Source organism: Saccostrea echinata, unplaced genomic scaffold (assembly GCF_033153115.1).
Source record: "Saccostrea echinata isolate AGI-Se365-2 ecotype Australia unplaced genomic scaffold, CSIRO_AGI_Sech_v1 ptg000029l, whole genome shotgun sequence".
Lineage (NCBI taxonomy): Eukaryota > Metazoa > Mollusca > Bivalvia > Ostreida > Ostreidae > Saccostrea > Saccostrea echinata.
In genome coordinates this window covers 28367021-28384138 of record NW_026889778.1, presented here as the reverse complement: position 1 = coordinate 28384138, position 17118 = coordinate 28367021, and the positions used below count along the sequence as shown (strand labels likewise).

Genomic DNA, 17118 nt, shown 5'->3' with positions numbered 1-17118 from the left:
AAAAGTGAGTTCAAGGTCAAGGTCAAAAAATGTTGATGCAGTTGCATAGCTCTCATCAATATCTATCAGCATATGAAGTTTGATAAAAAAAATCTTGGATAGTTTCTTTGAAACTGAGCTTTGAACAGAGCTAAACACAAAGCGCGATCGAAAGACAGACGGAAGGATGGAAGGATGGAAGTCGCACATTCAAACACTATATGCCACAGCCATATTCATGGTGGGGCATAAAAATTGTGGGATTTAACACATATACCTATATACATCTCACATAGACAAAACACAGAGAGAACAATATTTGATTATTTACTGTAATTTTAGATTACATGTAAAATTTATATTTCTTCTCAAAAGGGATGTAAAATTCAACTTTAAATAAACAACTATTCAAATATGTACATCATAACCAAAAGAAGGCAGTATTCAATAAGTGCATTTCTTGAGAGCTCTAAGCATTTTTTGTTTTCATTTTTTTGAATTGAAGATGAGGGAGGAACAACAAAATAATCCAAGTGTGGCATATGAATAATTATGTCATTATACAGTTATCAGATTCTACAACATTGTAATTTCAAATTCACCCATTGAAATAATTAAGAACTGTGATAAAGAAACCATTTTATTTGAATTAGGCTATAACAAATATAATCTGGTAAAATAAAAAAAAACATAAACAAAACAATTGAAACAGTATATATTATTTCAAGTAAATAAAATCTTGGAATGAAATTAAACTACGTTGAATATCCAAATTCATTAACAAAGGAGCCCAGTATCAATGATTTTTTTATCGTTACATGTATATAACAAAATGAGGCACTTCTTAGCTTTTGACACCTTATAAATTAGCACAAATTTACAAGCATCTCATGAATTACTGAATATCAGAATGACATGCACGCATATATAATATCTAGATTTAGTGACATAAGATGATATTATTGAACATATTGTCATTATGATCAATTTATTATTGACTGCAGGATAGATTTAAACAGAATACACAACCAAAACTCCTGTGTTATGTGAACATTAACACTCTTCATTAATTTAAATAACATCCACATATGTTATAATGAGAAGACATTTGTAATCAAGCTGGGTTATTTCATCTGTTCTGTTCTGTTAAACAATAAAATTCTTTCTTTGGTTGTTAGTATGGGAAATAATGTCGCAGCTGTTGCAGAAAAAATACATAACTCGCATAAGCAGGTTATGTGAATTTATTTTTTTGCAATTCCTGTACTAACAAAGAAAGACATTTTATTACTTATATTTATATCTTTATAATAAAAACATTCAAAGTAAATTAAATATGTTAAATACTGTATTACAGATCTGTATGTCATTGCATGCATAATTGATGGAAGAGCCGTTGCTTAAGAAATCTATGCAGGTGGCTTGCTTAGTGTTGTTTATGGACTGATTAACGGCAATGGTTTTTATAAGAAATAAAGGAAATAATATTCAGTGGATGTAAAAATTATATCAACAAGAGGACATGAACAGATGAGATACATGCATTGTTATGTACTTATTTTAGCTTAATTTAAAATCTAGCACAAATATGGACCAACAGCTGTTGAGCACAACATGAACTTCTAAAAAATAGAACTTTATGCATGTATGCATTTTGGCAGTATTTATGGGTTAGCTTGATTCTTGCTACATTTGTAAGTAAGTACACAAACTCTACACGTAGATTCACCATTTTGCCTATTAAACTGTAAATCATCACTTTTTTGAAAATCCTTATTCTACTATAACAGCTAAGTTGGACAGCTGGAAAAATATTCTTCGAAACTAAAGAAGTGTACAACCAAATAAAATTAACATTCAAATCAACAACTAATAAAGAATTTTTCCAACTCTTTAGATTCAAATATAACTTAAACTGACTTTCTAACTGCTTTCAAGAATAAATTTTCATTATCAAAATATAATAATTAAAAAAACAAAACAAAAAACAACAGCTTTAATCCTATAAACACCACATTTCTCTTCCAAAGAAGAGATAAACTAGCAATACAAATTGTTTTGTCTATATTCATCTCAAAGAGACAAAAAATCAGAGAGAGAACATTATTTGATTATTTTCTGTAAGTTCAGATAACATGTAAAATATATATTTCTTCTCAAAAGGAATGTAAAATTCAACATTTAATAAACAACTATTATAACACGTACATCATAACAAAAACAAAAACCATGAAGTATTCATCATCCAAAATAAAACAATACCGGTAATTACAATTTCTTGTTAGCTGCAAGCTTTTGTTTTTCAATTTTTTTTAAACTGAAGATAAGGGAGAAACAGGAAAATAATCCCAGTATCAACTCAGAACAAATCGAAAAATTTTACCCATTTTTCCATAACAACGGGTTTTCAGTTACTGTTTCAAAGTAAGAGTTAATCACCCTTAAATACCCGTACACTATTACCCCCCAAATTTGAGCCATTGATATAAAATACCATAATGGTACAAAATGTACTCATTTGAACAATGCTGAAAGTACATGTATAAAAAAATACAATTTGCTTGGGTTTGGCAAAGATGAATTTCTCACACATGCTACAATGAGACTAATTGTATAACAATTAATATGAGATTTAACCTAATATGATGAAAAAATAGTGTCAAGTCTAATGCAGTGCAAATGGCACATAAAAAAACAAATATTTTAGAATACACACAAAACATCAAAGTAATGAATATATATGTAATGAATGTTAGCAATTTGTTAAAATAAATGGAAAGTGGAAGAAGGGGGTGGGGGGTGGGGGGGGGGAGTAAAAATTGTAAAAGGATATAAGGTCACTTGAATAATTCACATAATCCACCATAAATATCTTTAGAAATTCAGCACAATTTTGATCCTTAACTGTTCAATTTTCACAAGGTCTACATATACCGGTAAGTAAAAATTACTTGAACATTTTATATTACAGGATACTGAAAATATTGTGAAATATACAACCTTATTTTAAAAAGGAAGGTATACTTTACAGGGATGATTATTACATTGCAAGCAGATCAATCATATCAGATCAAGATTAATCGCAGTTTTTGACAACGTATTGGATTATAAATCATATAACATGACCATTATAGCTACACAAAACATTCTCCTTCACTGGGCTCCAGTCGCTGTTTTTGCCAATGGGGAGGTGGAGAGACTTGCTGCAGTTTTACGTCCTTTCCTGTTCCAGCTATTGAGATTGCTGAGTTATTTCTACTGTCTTTGATGTCTGTTGCAGTGGCACCACCTGAAATCACACATTTACTTTTCTGGGTAAATATGCACGAGTTCGAATTGCGTTTCTCACTAAATAACCTGGAGTTGGATGTTTCTTGTTCTGGGAAAAGCTGTGAATCTGACACAAAATCGTCAGAAACCAAATGAGATGTAGAGTGTGTTTGATAATCTTGTGTGAGAATGTCAGAGTCTAGAGTCCCACTGTCGTCTGCAAAGAGCTTGGAATCATTTTCTCCACAGTCCTCTTCTGTGGTTTCTGTTGGACTGGAGGGAGTATAATGGACAATGCTGGGTGTCTGATGATGTGGAACTTCTGAAACTGATGGTGCTTCAGGTGTCACCAGATCACTTTCTTCTTCATCAACCTCCTCTACAAGGGTATCGTCATCCTCTTCTTCTTCATCTTGTTGTCCATAATAACCATCTTCAACTTCCTCCTCAACTCCATTAACCAATTCCTCCTCATACTCCACTGATTCTCCAGTGTCATATTCTTCATCTTCTTCTCCCTCCATTTCTAGCGCCTCCTTGTATTTCTCAAAGAGTGACATAACACCAAAAGACTTCTTGCCGACAGCTGCTATTTCCTGTGCCAATCTCTCCTGATTTCCCCCTGGAAGATCATTAATTTCCTCAACGTTTTCAGGTGTGATTTCAGATTCAGACGGATTTTGTATGACAATGACAGATTCACTGTATTCTTGAACAGAGGTATCAGTGAGTGTCATTTCCTGTATGCCAGAAACAGTTATCTCCACTTCTGCAGGATCAACATCACTAGATGGCTCTGCACTCACACACTCTTGCTGCACTATTTGTGCAGGTTGTGCCTCAGATGGAATGAGTAAACTTTCCTCAAATGCTTGTATTTCCTCTAGTTTATGCATGTCTGATTGATAAATATCTCCATGGCCCAGTGTTGGCATCTCATGGGAGGTCAATGAATCTGGCTGCTGTATTTCTTCCTCCTCTAACTTCTGAAGTTTCTGGGGATCTGATGGATATTCAGATTCCAAGTCCTGCAATTTTTGTGGATCAGATTCATAAGTAGGATGTGCATTCAAATACCCAGGTATTTCCTCTGATTTTAGTCCAGAATCATAGCCCATCTGTAACCTCATGGCTTCTGTTATGGGCTGACCTGCCATGCCCCCTACAAAGGCTTGCTGGTATATAAAGCCTTGTGGAGGCATACCTGTCATATACACCTGCTGATGCATGCCCGCTGGGAAGCCTTGCTGAGAGATTATTGAGGCAGGTTGTTGTGGCACTGCCATCAGACCAGGTTGGTGGTATCCATTGCTTGTGTAGGAGAATTCGTCCATTCTGGTATCTCCCTGATCTGAAATGGGTCCAAATGGAGGGCATCCACTGTACATCTCCACATTTTCTATGGAATAAGGAAATAAAATTTTCAGCATTTCAAACCTATTAAGATTTACAGAGTACTGTATAAAGGGAAAATAACAAATAATCACATGCGGGGATCCAGGAATTTTTTCCCTGGGGGAGGTCCACAACAACTCAAATACAAGACTCAAAAAAAAAATAAAAATAAATAACAACTACCCCAACCCTGAGTAACCTATTTTTGGGGGGAGGTGGGGTGGGTGGGTTTAGGGAGCCACTTTCTCAAGTCAATTGAATCTCCTTACCACTTGATGAGGAGTCCCTGTTTTGGGGGGAGGGGTTCAATGTCATGTGATCATGTCAGAATAAGAGATAAATGTGAAAATTACAACCCCCTGGAATTAATCCCCTATACAGTAGTATAAGTACTGTGCACTGCACTTGCATTTTGTTGCTTTTTTTTGGATAATTTTAAGCTTGACTGTTTATTGGTTCCCAAGCTGTATTCTTTTTAAATAATTTTCTTGCCTCAAACCATGTAAACTGACCTTGGCATTTTGTAGTGTATTTCTGACTGAGAGCTGCCTCCATTTCACTCAATTCTGTATGGACCTTTGAACAAATCAAAACACATTATCATTTGATATTCAAGCCGTTTGATTTTTCTTTTTGTAACTTTCATCAAAATAACATCAAATTAAATCTCATCACTAGACATCAGTTGATACCTGAACCATATCTGGCCTCTCCCTCTTAAGTTGAGATGTACACCTCATGGCAGTTCCGAAGAAATGTTTGGCTACATCATCTGCGACGAATCCAGCCCTCCTGTCCCTCAGTTCCATGCATTTCTCCTCACTATCACTAAAGTCCTTTATGTAGTCCTTCTATAAAGATAAAATCCTTCTCTGATATAATACAGTCAAACCTCAATATCTACAACTCAATGGTGCCAAGAAAAAAATGAGATATCCAGATATGAGATACTGAGGTTGAAATACAGTTGAACTTCGGTATCTCGAATATGAGTATCTCCAATACCATGGATATGTCGAAGAGATTGGAAAGTCCTTTCCCCGATTTCTTAAGTATATTACCTTTTCTTGAACCCTTTGAAGTTTTTTCTCGGTCCCATCAAGTTTGAGATAACGAGATTTGACTCTACATTAAAAAATAGTGATTTGGACTTCTAATTCACATCCATGGTATTTGAGATATCAGCGTTTGAGATACCTCAGTTCATTGTATACAATGTAAGTAAATAAGTGTACGTTATATAAGTAAACCATCTTCACATGGTGATTTAAATATAAAGGATCTTAAAGGGAGTGGTTTATGAATTTAACATTTATATTTCTTACAATGACTATTCTAATGACAAGCATATTAATCAGAAGAAATTGCTGCAACAATCAGAGAGATGTACATGTACATAAATTACTAAACACTACACAAAACATTGAACACTAAATAAATTTCTTACCAGAAACTGACCCCCTTCCCTCTTATCATCATAAGCTGCCTCTCCAGTGAAAACCTCCAACATTACCTGCAGAAATAATTTCTTTTGTTACAAACTTGATTTATATTAGTAGCATTACATTCTCTCTAACTCTTTCCTATTCATCAAATCATGAATTGATCACTCTTTAAAAAAAAAAAAATTAAAAATGCCACCTTACCTCCATATCAAACACATTTTGTCTCTGAACATTATTTGAAACAAATATACCTGTATTTTAACATCAAACCTTTTTTTTAATGTGTCTCTGTGGAATATCTGTCTATATTTAGGTGTTTGTTGCTAGAAGTATGTGATGATTTGTATACAGCATGTACAGCGTACGTGGATAAGCCATTTTTGCAAGAATTAGCGGTATCACATTTCCAATTCTAGTCATCACAACCATAAATACCAACACTAATTCCTTATACGTCATAGTACATGTATATTTAAGAAATGAATTTAATTTTTGAGAATTCATGAGGACATGAACTAGGATGCTTCATGCCAGCATATTTCATGAAGCTCATTAGCACTTCATGATAAATATGCAGGCGTGAAGCGTTGTAGTTCATGTACCTCCATCGTCTCAAGCCACGGTCCGGAGTCCGCATATAGCTCTCTCCTACCCATGGCTGCTTGATCACAAAAAGTGTCGTAATCTTCAATATTTAGGCCTATATATTGTGATGTCATGTTCAGCCAATGACAAAATTTGTTTCCATCGCAACTGAAATCAACAATTGACATCAACAGTATCCAAGAAATGTTTCGTATACTGCGATTGGGTATTGAAAGGTCGAGTTAAAGTTCATTATCCGACTATGCTTTACTCCCATTGGCCAATATTTTAATGAGCTACGAAATATTCTCTTCTCATTCAACCACGGCCAGAATGGGAGAGGATCGTGTATTTTGGCCGTGGTTTGCGACGATGATATACCTCATGAATTCTCAAAAATTAAATTCATTTCTTATATTATATACATTATTTTTCTGATGACTTGCCACATATTTTTGTCATTCAACGATCATTTTTGAAAAAAAGTTTGCACTATTTTTCGACCTCAATTACCTCACAATGGAAATATTCCTACTCATCCCACGGTAGTTCATGAGAACATGAACTTTTTCTAATTTACAAAGAATCCTAAGGAAAAATGTATTTGGAAATGTAAATATTTCCTCAAGAAATCGCATGGATGAGCAGGAATATCTCCATGACGTGAAAAATGTATTGCAATGCAGTCTTCTTTGTCTCCTCAAAAATGATAGTTCAATTAAATGACAATTTGTGGCTAGTCATCAGATAAATAATGTAAATATTAACATTTAAAAGAAAACTAGAAATATGTCCATAGGACATGAATGCCCCGCCATGGATATATTAGTAATGCAACATGAAAATTTGTATTAGTGTATGAAATTTGATGAGAATATCTTGAATAGTTTCTTTAAAATTGAAATCTAAAAAGTTGGATATAGATGATAAATTCTCACCAAATTATGCATAAGTGCATAGGCTTACATAAATATATCTTAAATGGTTTCTTTAAAATTAAGCAAAATTCAAAAGAAAAGTAAGGTCAAGGTCACAGGAAAGGTCAAGTCAAACATTTTTGATGCAGTTGAATAGCTCTCATATATATGTATCAGCATATTAAGTTTGATAAAAATATTTAGAATGGTTTATTTAAAACTGAGCTAAACACTAATTTAAAATAAATGAAGTTAAGGTAAAAAAAAGGTCAAGGTCAAAAAATGTTGATGCAGTTGAAAAGCTTACATCAGTATGTATTAGCATATGAAGTTTGATAAAATATAATGAATGGTTTCTTTAAAACTGAGTTAAACACAAATTATGAAAGTGAGGTCAAGGTCAAAGGAAAGGTCAAGGTCAAAAAATGTTGATGCAGTTGAATAGCTCTCATCAGTATGTATCAGCATATGAAGTTTGATGAAAATATCTTGAATGGTTTCTTTAAAACTGAGCTAAACAATAATTTAAGAAAAGTGAGGTCAAGGTCAAAAGAAAGGTCAAGGTCAAAAAAATGTTGATGCAGTTGAATAGCTCTCATCAGTATGTATCAGCATATGAAGTTTGATTACACTATCTTGAATGGTATCTTGAATGGTATCTTTAAAACTGAGCTAAACACTAATTTAGGAAAAGTGAGGTGAAGGTCAATGGAAAGGTCAAGGTCAAAAAATGTTGATGCAGTTGCATAGCTCTCATCAATATCTATTAGCATATAAAGTTTGATGAAAATATCTCGGAAAATTTCTTTGGAAATGAGCTTTGAACTGAGCTAAACGCAAAATGCGACGGAAGGACAGACGGAAGGATGGAAGGACAGAAGACGGACATGACAAACACTATATGCCCCGGCCATATTCATGGTAGAGCATAAAAAATATCCCTCCTCTCTCTGACCTCCCTTTTTCCTCTCAAAAATTCAATTTAGATATTAGCCATTCCTTTCATCCATAATCTCATTACTAGGATATGACCCTCGATTTAACTAGCATGGTTATTATATCAGTATAACTGACTTAATAAGTAATCTAAAATATTTACATTTGCTAATGCTTGTTAATAATATCAGATTCAGTATTGCCTTATGCAATTATAATGTGCTCGAACATTGGTTACCACCTAAAAAGCCATAACAATAGACAAATATTCCTCAATTAAAATGACTTGGGATATACTTACAACCCCAAAAGAGAAGGTGTCCCCTTTTATTGACATGGCATTCCCTCTTATAACCTCTGGTGGGAGGTATGCCTTGGTCTGGTACTGTTTTGTGCCTGTCTGTTTCTTGGTGATATGTGTCAATTTTCCCGATTGGCCACTCCCACCTGTCGCATGCTTAGCCAATCCAAGGTCTCCTATTTTGGCTTCCATGTGTTTGTCCAATAGAATGTTTGAACTACAGTATAATAAAAACTGTTTCAAAATCAAGGGGTTTTTTTTATGCACAAACGCATTTAACTGCATTTCATAAACACGATACTGTAGAAGCATAAATTTTTGTGGGGATAAAATTACATTGATATGTCACCTAAAAAGGTTTTGTGGGCATTAAATTTCATTGTTTCGAAAATAACCCTTTTCAATATGTATCATATAAAAATTTTGTGTGGGATTTAATTTGTTGATAATTGTTAACAACAAAATAAACGAAATTTAATCCCTGCTTTTCTGCTTTTACAGAATGCCCAATCTTTTTCTAAATTATAAAACTGAAGAAAAAAAATTCAGTCAACAGTGCAAACTAGCTCTACTTTAGACATTTTACACACCATTTAATGTCTCCATGGATGAGAGGTTTCTGGTCCAGTGTATGTAGATACTGTAATCCACAAGCTGCCCCCTTCATAATATCTATCCTCTGGGTCCAAGTCAATGGCTGGGTATTATTCTGCAAGTCAGGTGATCATAAATATCTTGCTACAAGTCCTTATAGCTTTAGACAGAAGACTGCAGCATATACATGTACAACATAATTACAAAAACATTAACTTTAAAAAAAAAAAGAAATAAAAGCCTTTGAAGTTCATTTTGTAAAAAATTAAACAAATTTGATACAGTAATCAAAAACACAATCAGTTGAAAAGTGACAACAGGAACAACTACATTTACCTGTAACCCCCCCCCCCCCCTCCTGGAATTTGATACTGTGCTACTTTACCTTACACTTCAGACGGTCATCCAGAGAGCCACTCTGCATGTACTGGTATACTAGACAGGTCTCCCCCTCCTCCAGTGTGTAACCATAGAGAGGGACTATGTTTTCATGTCTGTATCTACAATAAAATATGGTTAACTGTACACTGTAGCTGTACAATCATTTTTTCAAATTATTATGTCTGGAATACACTACATATGCAATTAATTTTACAAATGAAAAAAAAAACATAATATTTTTGTTCAGTTTATAACTGGAGGTCTATTACATACAATTCAAAATTCATGTATTCTCTCTCATAGAGAACTTTGTGTAAAGACAACTTACTTGATGAGTGATTTCAGTTCTGATGTCAAATGCTCCTGATAATTCAAGCTTTCATCCTGTTTCTATGTAATACAAAACTTCATCTGAATATGTGTACCATAAAATTCTACTTGCATTAAATCAAAATGCATATGTTGTAATTACAATTTTTTTATTCACAATACATTCAAGTAATAAGCAGGTAGTATTAATGGTGAACTCACTGGAAACAGTCTCTTGATTGCACAGGAGGTTCTTTTCAGGAATCCCCTAAACACCTCCCCAAATGCCCCCTCTCCTATCTTGTATTCCTCACTGAATCCATTAGTGGCATGGTTCAATTCCTTGTTGGTGAAACTCTGAGTTCCCACCAAGGCCACAGCTACATCAAAGTCACATCTTCCCTCCTTAGCTAGAGAGGAGTAGCCATCTTTATTTCTGTGAAAACAAATTAACATCTTATAGTACAAATGTATGAGAGTAAAATACATTGGATACAGTACATAATATATTGTCACTTAAAGGAAGAGAATTGTTGAACAACATTGTCTTACAAGTATTTATTTAATTTTCAGATTCTCTGTTTAACAATAAAAGTATAAGGCCTGAAAAAAAGTAAAAATTTCAGTTCCACTTACTTGAGAGTCTCCATCCAGCTGGACTCCAGGGACTTCTCCCCCAGATCCCCTTTCCCCTGAGCAGGGCCGCCCATCTCACACTTGTCCACCTTGACAGAAGACATTGACTTCCCCACACAACAAGAGGAGGAAGTGCTAGATAGTCCTGATGTCTCTTTCACGATTCCCTGGCAACCAATCAAATCAATCCTTGTATATTATACAACCAATTAAATCAATCCTAGTCTATTACACAACCAAATGAAATTATGAACAAATTAACACTCTGGAGAACAAATGTCATTCTTTTAAATGTATTGTACTACTTCATATAATTCAAGATGTGTTGAGAAGACTAGTGCCTCTCCATAAATTGACTCAAAAATCCAAGCAAGATGTACATATACCTTTTAATATAGACTGACATTATTTACAAGCCCCCACCTACCCAAAATCACATGTTACATGCTCTCTGTTATTCTTCACCTCTCTGTAAGAGTCAACTGCATATTGCAATAACAGTATAATATCTTCTCAGTAAAAGTTTCTGTAAATAATGGGCACTTGAAAAAAATTACGACAGTCTTTGCTTACTTTGCATCTCTGGGCTTATATATGTACATGTATATACATGTACACTTAATTTTCCCAAGTTTGTGTGTAGAGAAGTCCCTAATTTGCATAAACACATAGTAAAACTCACATCTTAAGGAACTAGAACATAAGGAAATCTTGGTTATGTCTTTCCCATCCCTTTCTTATACTGTCAGATATAAAGAAATTTGATTGTAACTAAGGAACTAATAATTCATGACCTGAGGACTTTCTTATCATCAAACTTTACTGTATTCATTCACCATTGTGATTTTCAGATATTTCAAGCCCCATTCTCAAATAAATAATGGCTGACAAAACTGACTTGATCAACATGGACATTTCTATAGTTCTGCCATATTTCCAAACCTTGATACAACGATCATTTTCAAATCACTATTTACCAGGTAGTCGTGTTTCTTCTGAGGGTAGAACCTCTCATCTGTCAGTGATGGTATAGCCTTGTACTCTGCATGTTTCTTTGTGGCTTTGTCTTTTGGGTTCTCTGGAGTGTTCAGATTGACGTTCTTGTCTGACATGGAAGTGGAACCATTCATGGATGACGTACTCCACGCCCCACTGCTTACCTTTGTGCTACTTTTACTTGGAGGGGCTGGGAGGTCTAAAAAAAAGAGTGTCACAAATCATACTGTAGATACACACAAATACTTCAAATCACAGCCCCATGCGTCCTGTGGGACATGTACATTGAGAGGATAAGTAAGTAAACTGTAAACCAGGTATTTTTGCTTTGTGTTATTTTTGCACTTTTACGCTTGCAAATAATTTTGCCTGTTTTAAATTTGTCAAGAGATAGCTGTGTTTAAGAGATAGTGCTGTCATTTTTAAAATTTGCCCCATTTTAAATTCACCCACATGCAACAAGGGTGAAAAGGGCAAAAATAAAATGGAGGCATAAACTTCCTTGTATACCGTACTTAAAACTACAGTAAAACTTGGTTATAGCGAAGTCCTAAAGAATGGTTCACTATACAACTGTAACTGTAATTCTTTAAATTCATATAATGAATTCATAAAAGTATATACATGTATATTGAATTCACAATATAAACTTGCTTTGGAGTATTTAAGTTTCTTCATAAATTGAGTTTCAAATATAAAAGTTAAGAAAAATAATGCCAGTTCTACAATTTTAATTTTTTTTATTGTTAAAAATTTGCTATAAAAGATGGACATAAAATTTTGTTATTTCTAACTCCTACAGGACACAAAATCAGTTCTGATGTGGATTTAAAAAAAAACACTTTGCTTTAACTGTAAGTTCACTAAATCCACTATATTTGTACTAAGAGTTTTACTGTATTCTTTGATAACTTGAAGGATAAATGCTATTATAATTTCAAAACTTTACTGTAATAAGTAAAACATCAAAATACAACAATGCTGTCAGTGATTAGTTTGTCAAATTAAAACATGATCTTTTGAACCTCTCACATAAATCGCTACACAAGGATCTGAAGAAACCCCATTCAGGGTCATTTCCTTGTGACCTTTCAATTATCCAATCAAACGTTTGCTGACAAGAATCTGCCAGTATCTAAGAATTCAGTTGTAGAGTTATAAGTACCAATGATATAATAACAGGGTATTGTCAGCTGGTTTCCGCAGCATGTCTTTAGAATATCCACACATTCTTTTCTTCGCATACCATATTTGCCTTTGCTCTATTTTTAGCTGTTTGGTTTGTATGTAACATTAATATCTTCTCTATAGCTACTTTTACTTCCATCTTTGTTTTCCCCCCAATGTCGATTAAGTACGATCGCTCTGATTGGTAAAAATTTTAACAAATAATTATGTTGGAAAGGTCACCAGATGACCCTGAATGGGCTTTCTTCATATCCTTGTGTAGCAATCTACGTGAACAGATCAAAGGATCTGATTTTATCAGATGGGTCAGAAGATTTTATTCATATTGAAAGACTTGATTTATAAATAAATGTTTGGCATGAAATATACAATGTGCGAGTAGTAACATGATCAGGAATGGATAACTTTGAATCTTCTGTCAGTTACAGTAACTGTTTTATAATGTGATAATACATGGATTACATTTTAATATTATTCACAAGTTAAACATAAGCATCAGATGAAATGCATCTGAGATACAAGGAGGCTGGAAATTTTCATAACTTCATGTATTTCAAGTACATCTGGAATTTCCCATGGCTTTTAAGTCAAAAATCAAATAAACTACTATTATAATTTACAATAAATAACCAGAAAAACCAATCATTCAACATTTGTTCAATGATATGAATGAATTATGAATAAAACCATGAAATTTCCTAAATTGTGTGGGAGTGTTATGCACTTTTAACAGGTGTATATAAGAGCCCTTAATTCTGTGAATCATTGACCATGTTGACACAGGGAAATAATTTAAGTATATTAGACTGAGCGTGATTGGGAAATGATTTATTATATTTTAGCATGAATGGATATATATAAATCACATTCATGTTCTGATTATGACATCATAATAGAGTGAAGAAACACAGGGGTGGATCAATCTATTTCATAAACTTTAAATACTGACAAGATGGTTTAAAACTTCTAAATATTTTTTACATTAAATGTTGAAGCATAACAAGCTGTACAAAAACTACATATTAAAAACTGATGATTTAACAATACTAAGCATCTAAATTAACAGAGACTATGATGTAGTCAATTGAGTCATGTGAGATGTGTCCTGTCTCTCCTAATTTTGTAGATGGATATACATTTACACATACATGTAAATAGGTAAACAAAAACTACCTAAATTGTCTAAAGTACTTTTATATGTGTGTACTTCATAGAAATTATTTGAGTGCACGAGTACTTACTGGTATTATCCAGGGCCCTGATGATCATGGAGGGCGTGTCCGTCCCGTTACAGAGGGATTCGTCGTGACTTTGGAATGGAACCTTGTTTGGTTTACTCTCACAGTTAACTTAAAAAAAAATTTCAAAGATGTGTATTCACTGTTTAGGCTTTCACTGACCTTTGACATACTTAAGACTGAAAACAAACATATTTTACCAAAATATGAAAACTAACACATATTTTAAAACAATTAGGTATTTAGTTTACTATTTACAAGTGTTAGTTTAAGTATTTTTTACAATAGTATGAAACTATAGGTCATAAACTATAGTGCTATGCTTTCTATGGTAACTGCACATGCAGCATCAGAAAACTAAATATGCTAAAGGACAATGCAAAAAATGTGAAAATCTCTATATTAAATAAAATTTCTTGTTGCAATTTTTTATTTAATTGTGTATTTATGAAGAACATTTCTTCAGTCATGAAAATTACTCGTAGTGGATGGAATTCAAACTGACAAATTGCAGAGACAAGTTGTCGCGAATAATAGTTGATTAAACAGTAATTTAATTTCACTCACAGTATGACTCTAGAAGCTGCATCTCTCTCCTCCTCCCTATCCTCTGTAATATGAGGAACAGGTCCCTGGCCGTGGCATTCTTCGATCCCCAGTCACTCAGCACTTCTCTACATGGACTACCATTAGGGTGCTGGAAAGCCATCTCAAAAATTCTTACATCCTGAATGGTGTATCCTATCTCTGAAGCTGCAAAACACATTCAAATGAAACACATAACAATGATTTACACATCTTGAAAGTGATGCGAATTCAAATATTAAAGAAAATTGATGTCCTATTTTGAGTTTATATATTTGATATTTGTGGCAGATTTCCATGCTTTCTAGCTGTCTTGCATTTTTTTTTGTTAAAGTTATCAAACCACAAAAAGGTTTTTTTTTCTGTTCAGCTAGTCCGATGGACTATTGTTTCATTTAAATTAGCTAGCCCGAATCTTAAAAAGACTAGCCCCGGGCATTGGGCTACTGTATATTTTATTCCCTGATGACATTTTTGATATCCTCTAGTATTCTCTTGTCAATTTTGATTTTTAATTAAGGCACAACATGACAAGTAAAGGAGACTGGCAAAAACAAGAAAATCTTTTAAATGTATTTGACCCAAGGTTTGTTCATGTTAACCCCAAATATTCCCCAACAAAACACTTATTAGGCCTGTTTAGTGGTTACTGGCTGTCTATGCAGAAAAATTGTTTGGTTGTTAATAAAAGCCCATTGAAGGCAAGGCAAAGCCCTGTATGGACTTTTAGAAGAAATTTCTGTAGACAGTATTAGACCAGAGACATATATGTCTCTGATTAGACCTATTAACTGATTAATAAGTTATTTTAGCTCTTTCTTTGTAAAGCAGTGACACAGGCTATATAGAGGATATTCCATGTTTTGTAGATGAATATGGAATTTATTTCACGAGTGGGACAGGATTTTTTGATATTTTCACGAGTGCGAAGCACGAGTGAAAATATCACAAAAATCCTGTCTCACGAGTGAAATAAATTTCATATTCATCTACAAAACATTGAATTTTCTGTTTATTACATTTTCTTTGATTTTCCCTTTGATTCTGTCTTTTCTTAACACAGTGTCATAGGCTTGACGTCATAGTTGAGCGGTTGAGACGTCATAGCTTAGCAGTTGTGAGATTGAAAACATTACATAGCATGGATTTTAGCAACATATTTGGGGAGAAATGTGCAGTTTTAGCTCTATCAAGATGGTTAGTTACTACCTCTATCTTATGATAGGCCAGAAATTATTTTTTACTTACTTTGATATCCTTTCACACTGTGAGAGAATATCATTTTGGGTATCCTTTCACAGTGTGAGAGAATATCACTTTTATTCAATAAATAAATCACAGTATTTCACTGTTGAAAATGTAATAAGAACTTGTTATTTAACATTATGAAAAAATAATACCTGTTATTTTCTCACCATATTAATTATGAATTATATTCAACGGATATTAAAACTACTGACAACTGTACAAATTTCTCTGTTAAAAATGAAATTAAATACCGTAAATAAATATTTCCTCTGACTTTGGACACCTCTATTTCGTCAACAAGGACGTCATGACCAAGTAATTTGTTTAAATACTAATTTTAATATGTTAGACCAATTTTCCAAAGTAAAATTAATGTATACGCAAAACATCGAGGTCAACCATTTCAGTATAATCTTTGACAGAAATTAGTTTCTCTGAATTGATTCTTATAATTATTATTTACCTAATTTTTCCCATGCTTTATCCACATCTAGATTACAACATATTTGTCGAGTGATACTATATGGAAGGTCGTATATAAAATGACTCTCTCGACTTCGGTGATGTTTTTTCCCTGACGCCATGTTTACATCTCTGTCATCGGAAAAGGAAGTAAAAACCAAGCTCGATTGGTCGGTTGTACAGGTGTATAGTCTAATCGTCTCGCGTGTAATTTTTATCCGAGCGTATCCGGAGAATCAGCTGGAAGTTTTCAAACTTGAAGCCCGTAAGGTAAACTTTTAACATTGGGATAGGCTAAACTTCTTCTTTTTACTCTCTTTGATTCATGTTGATTCAACTGATACTCTGGCAACAATTCAAGTAAAGAAAAAACTATGTTAGACAATACGGGTAAAATTTAAGTGGGGAATTCCCTTTCCTGAATTCCTTTGACTAGCCAACCCATGTGTGACGGGGGATACCCAGGTATTTAATGAGTGGGAAAACCCTTATGTAAATTAACAAATGCTGTATTTGGCAAATATGTGTACATGCTTGACAAACTCTAAGTGGGTATAGTATATGTACAGACACATGGACAATTTGAATTTTCATCAATATAATTTCAAAATTTGTAATAACTGAATATTTTAACATAAAAGAAAAAAAAACAC

At 33.6% G+C, this 17118-nt stretch overlaps 1 protein-coding gene across 1 annotated transcript; it reads right to left on the bottom strand.

The window, feature by feature from the left end:
* Positions 1 to 2998: 2998 nt before the first annotated feature.
* LOC133195768 (uncharacterized) lies at positions 2999 to 16648 on the bottom strand. Its single transcript, XM_061331697.1, has 14 exons — positions 16467 to 16648; positions 14738 to 14923; positions 14174 to 14281; positions 11726 to 11943; positions 10749 to 10915; positions 10335 to 10548; positions 10132 to 10193; positions 9808 to 9922; positions 9419 to 9537; positions 8829 to 9045; positions 6092 to 6157; positions 5337 to 5495; positions 5157 to 5220; positions 2999 to 4648 (listed from the first exon to the last, which is right to left on the bottom strand). The coding sequence occupies exons 1-14, from the start codon at positions 16585 to 16587 to the stop codon at positions 3114 to 3116; spliced, it is 3351 nt and encodes a 1116-aa protein (XP_061187681.1). The 5' UTR covers positions 16588 to 16648; the 3' UTR covers positions 2999 to 3113.
* Positions 16649 to 17118: the final 470 nt, after the last annotated feature.

Bases quoted from the DNA above. Each gene is read 5' to 3' on its own strand.
- LOC133195768 (XM_061331697.1), bottom strand. From the start codon at position 16,587: ATGGCGTCAGGGAAAAAACATCACCGAAGTCGAGAGAGTCATTTTATA. The intron at 10,194-10,334 runs GTGAGTTCACCA...TGTATTACATAG, and splicing joins CAATCAAGAGACTGTTTCCA to AAACAGGATGAAAGCTTGAA. The intron at 5,221-5,336 runs GTATCAACTGAT...ATTTGTTCAAAG, and splicing joins AGAGGCCAGATATGGTTCAG to GTCCATACAGAATTGAGTGA.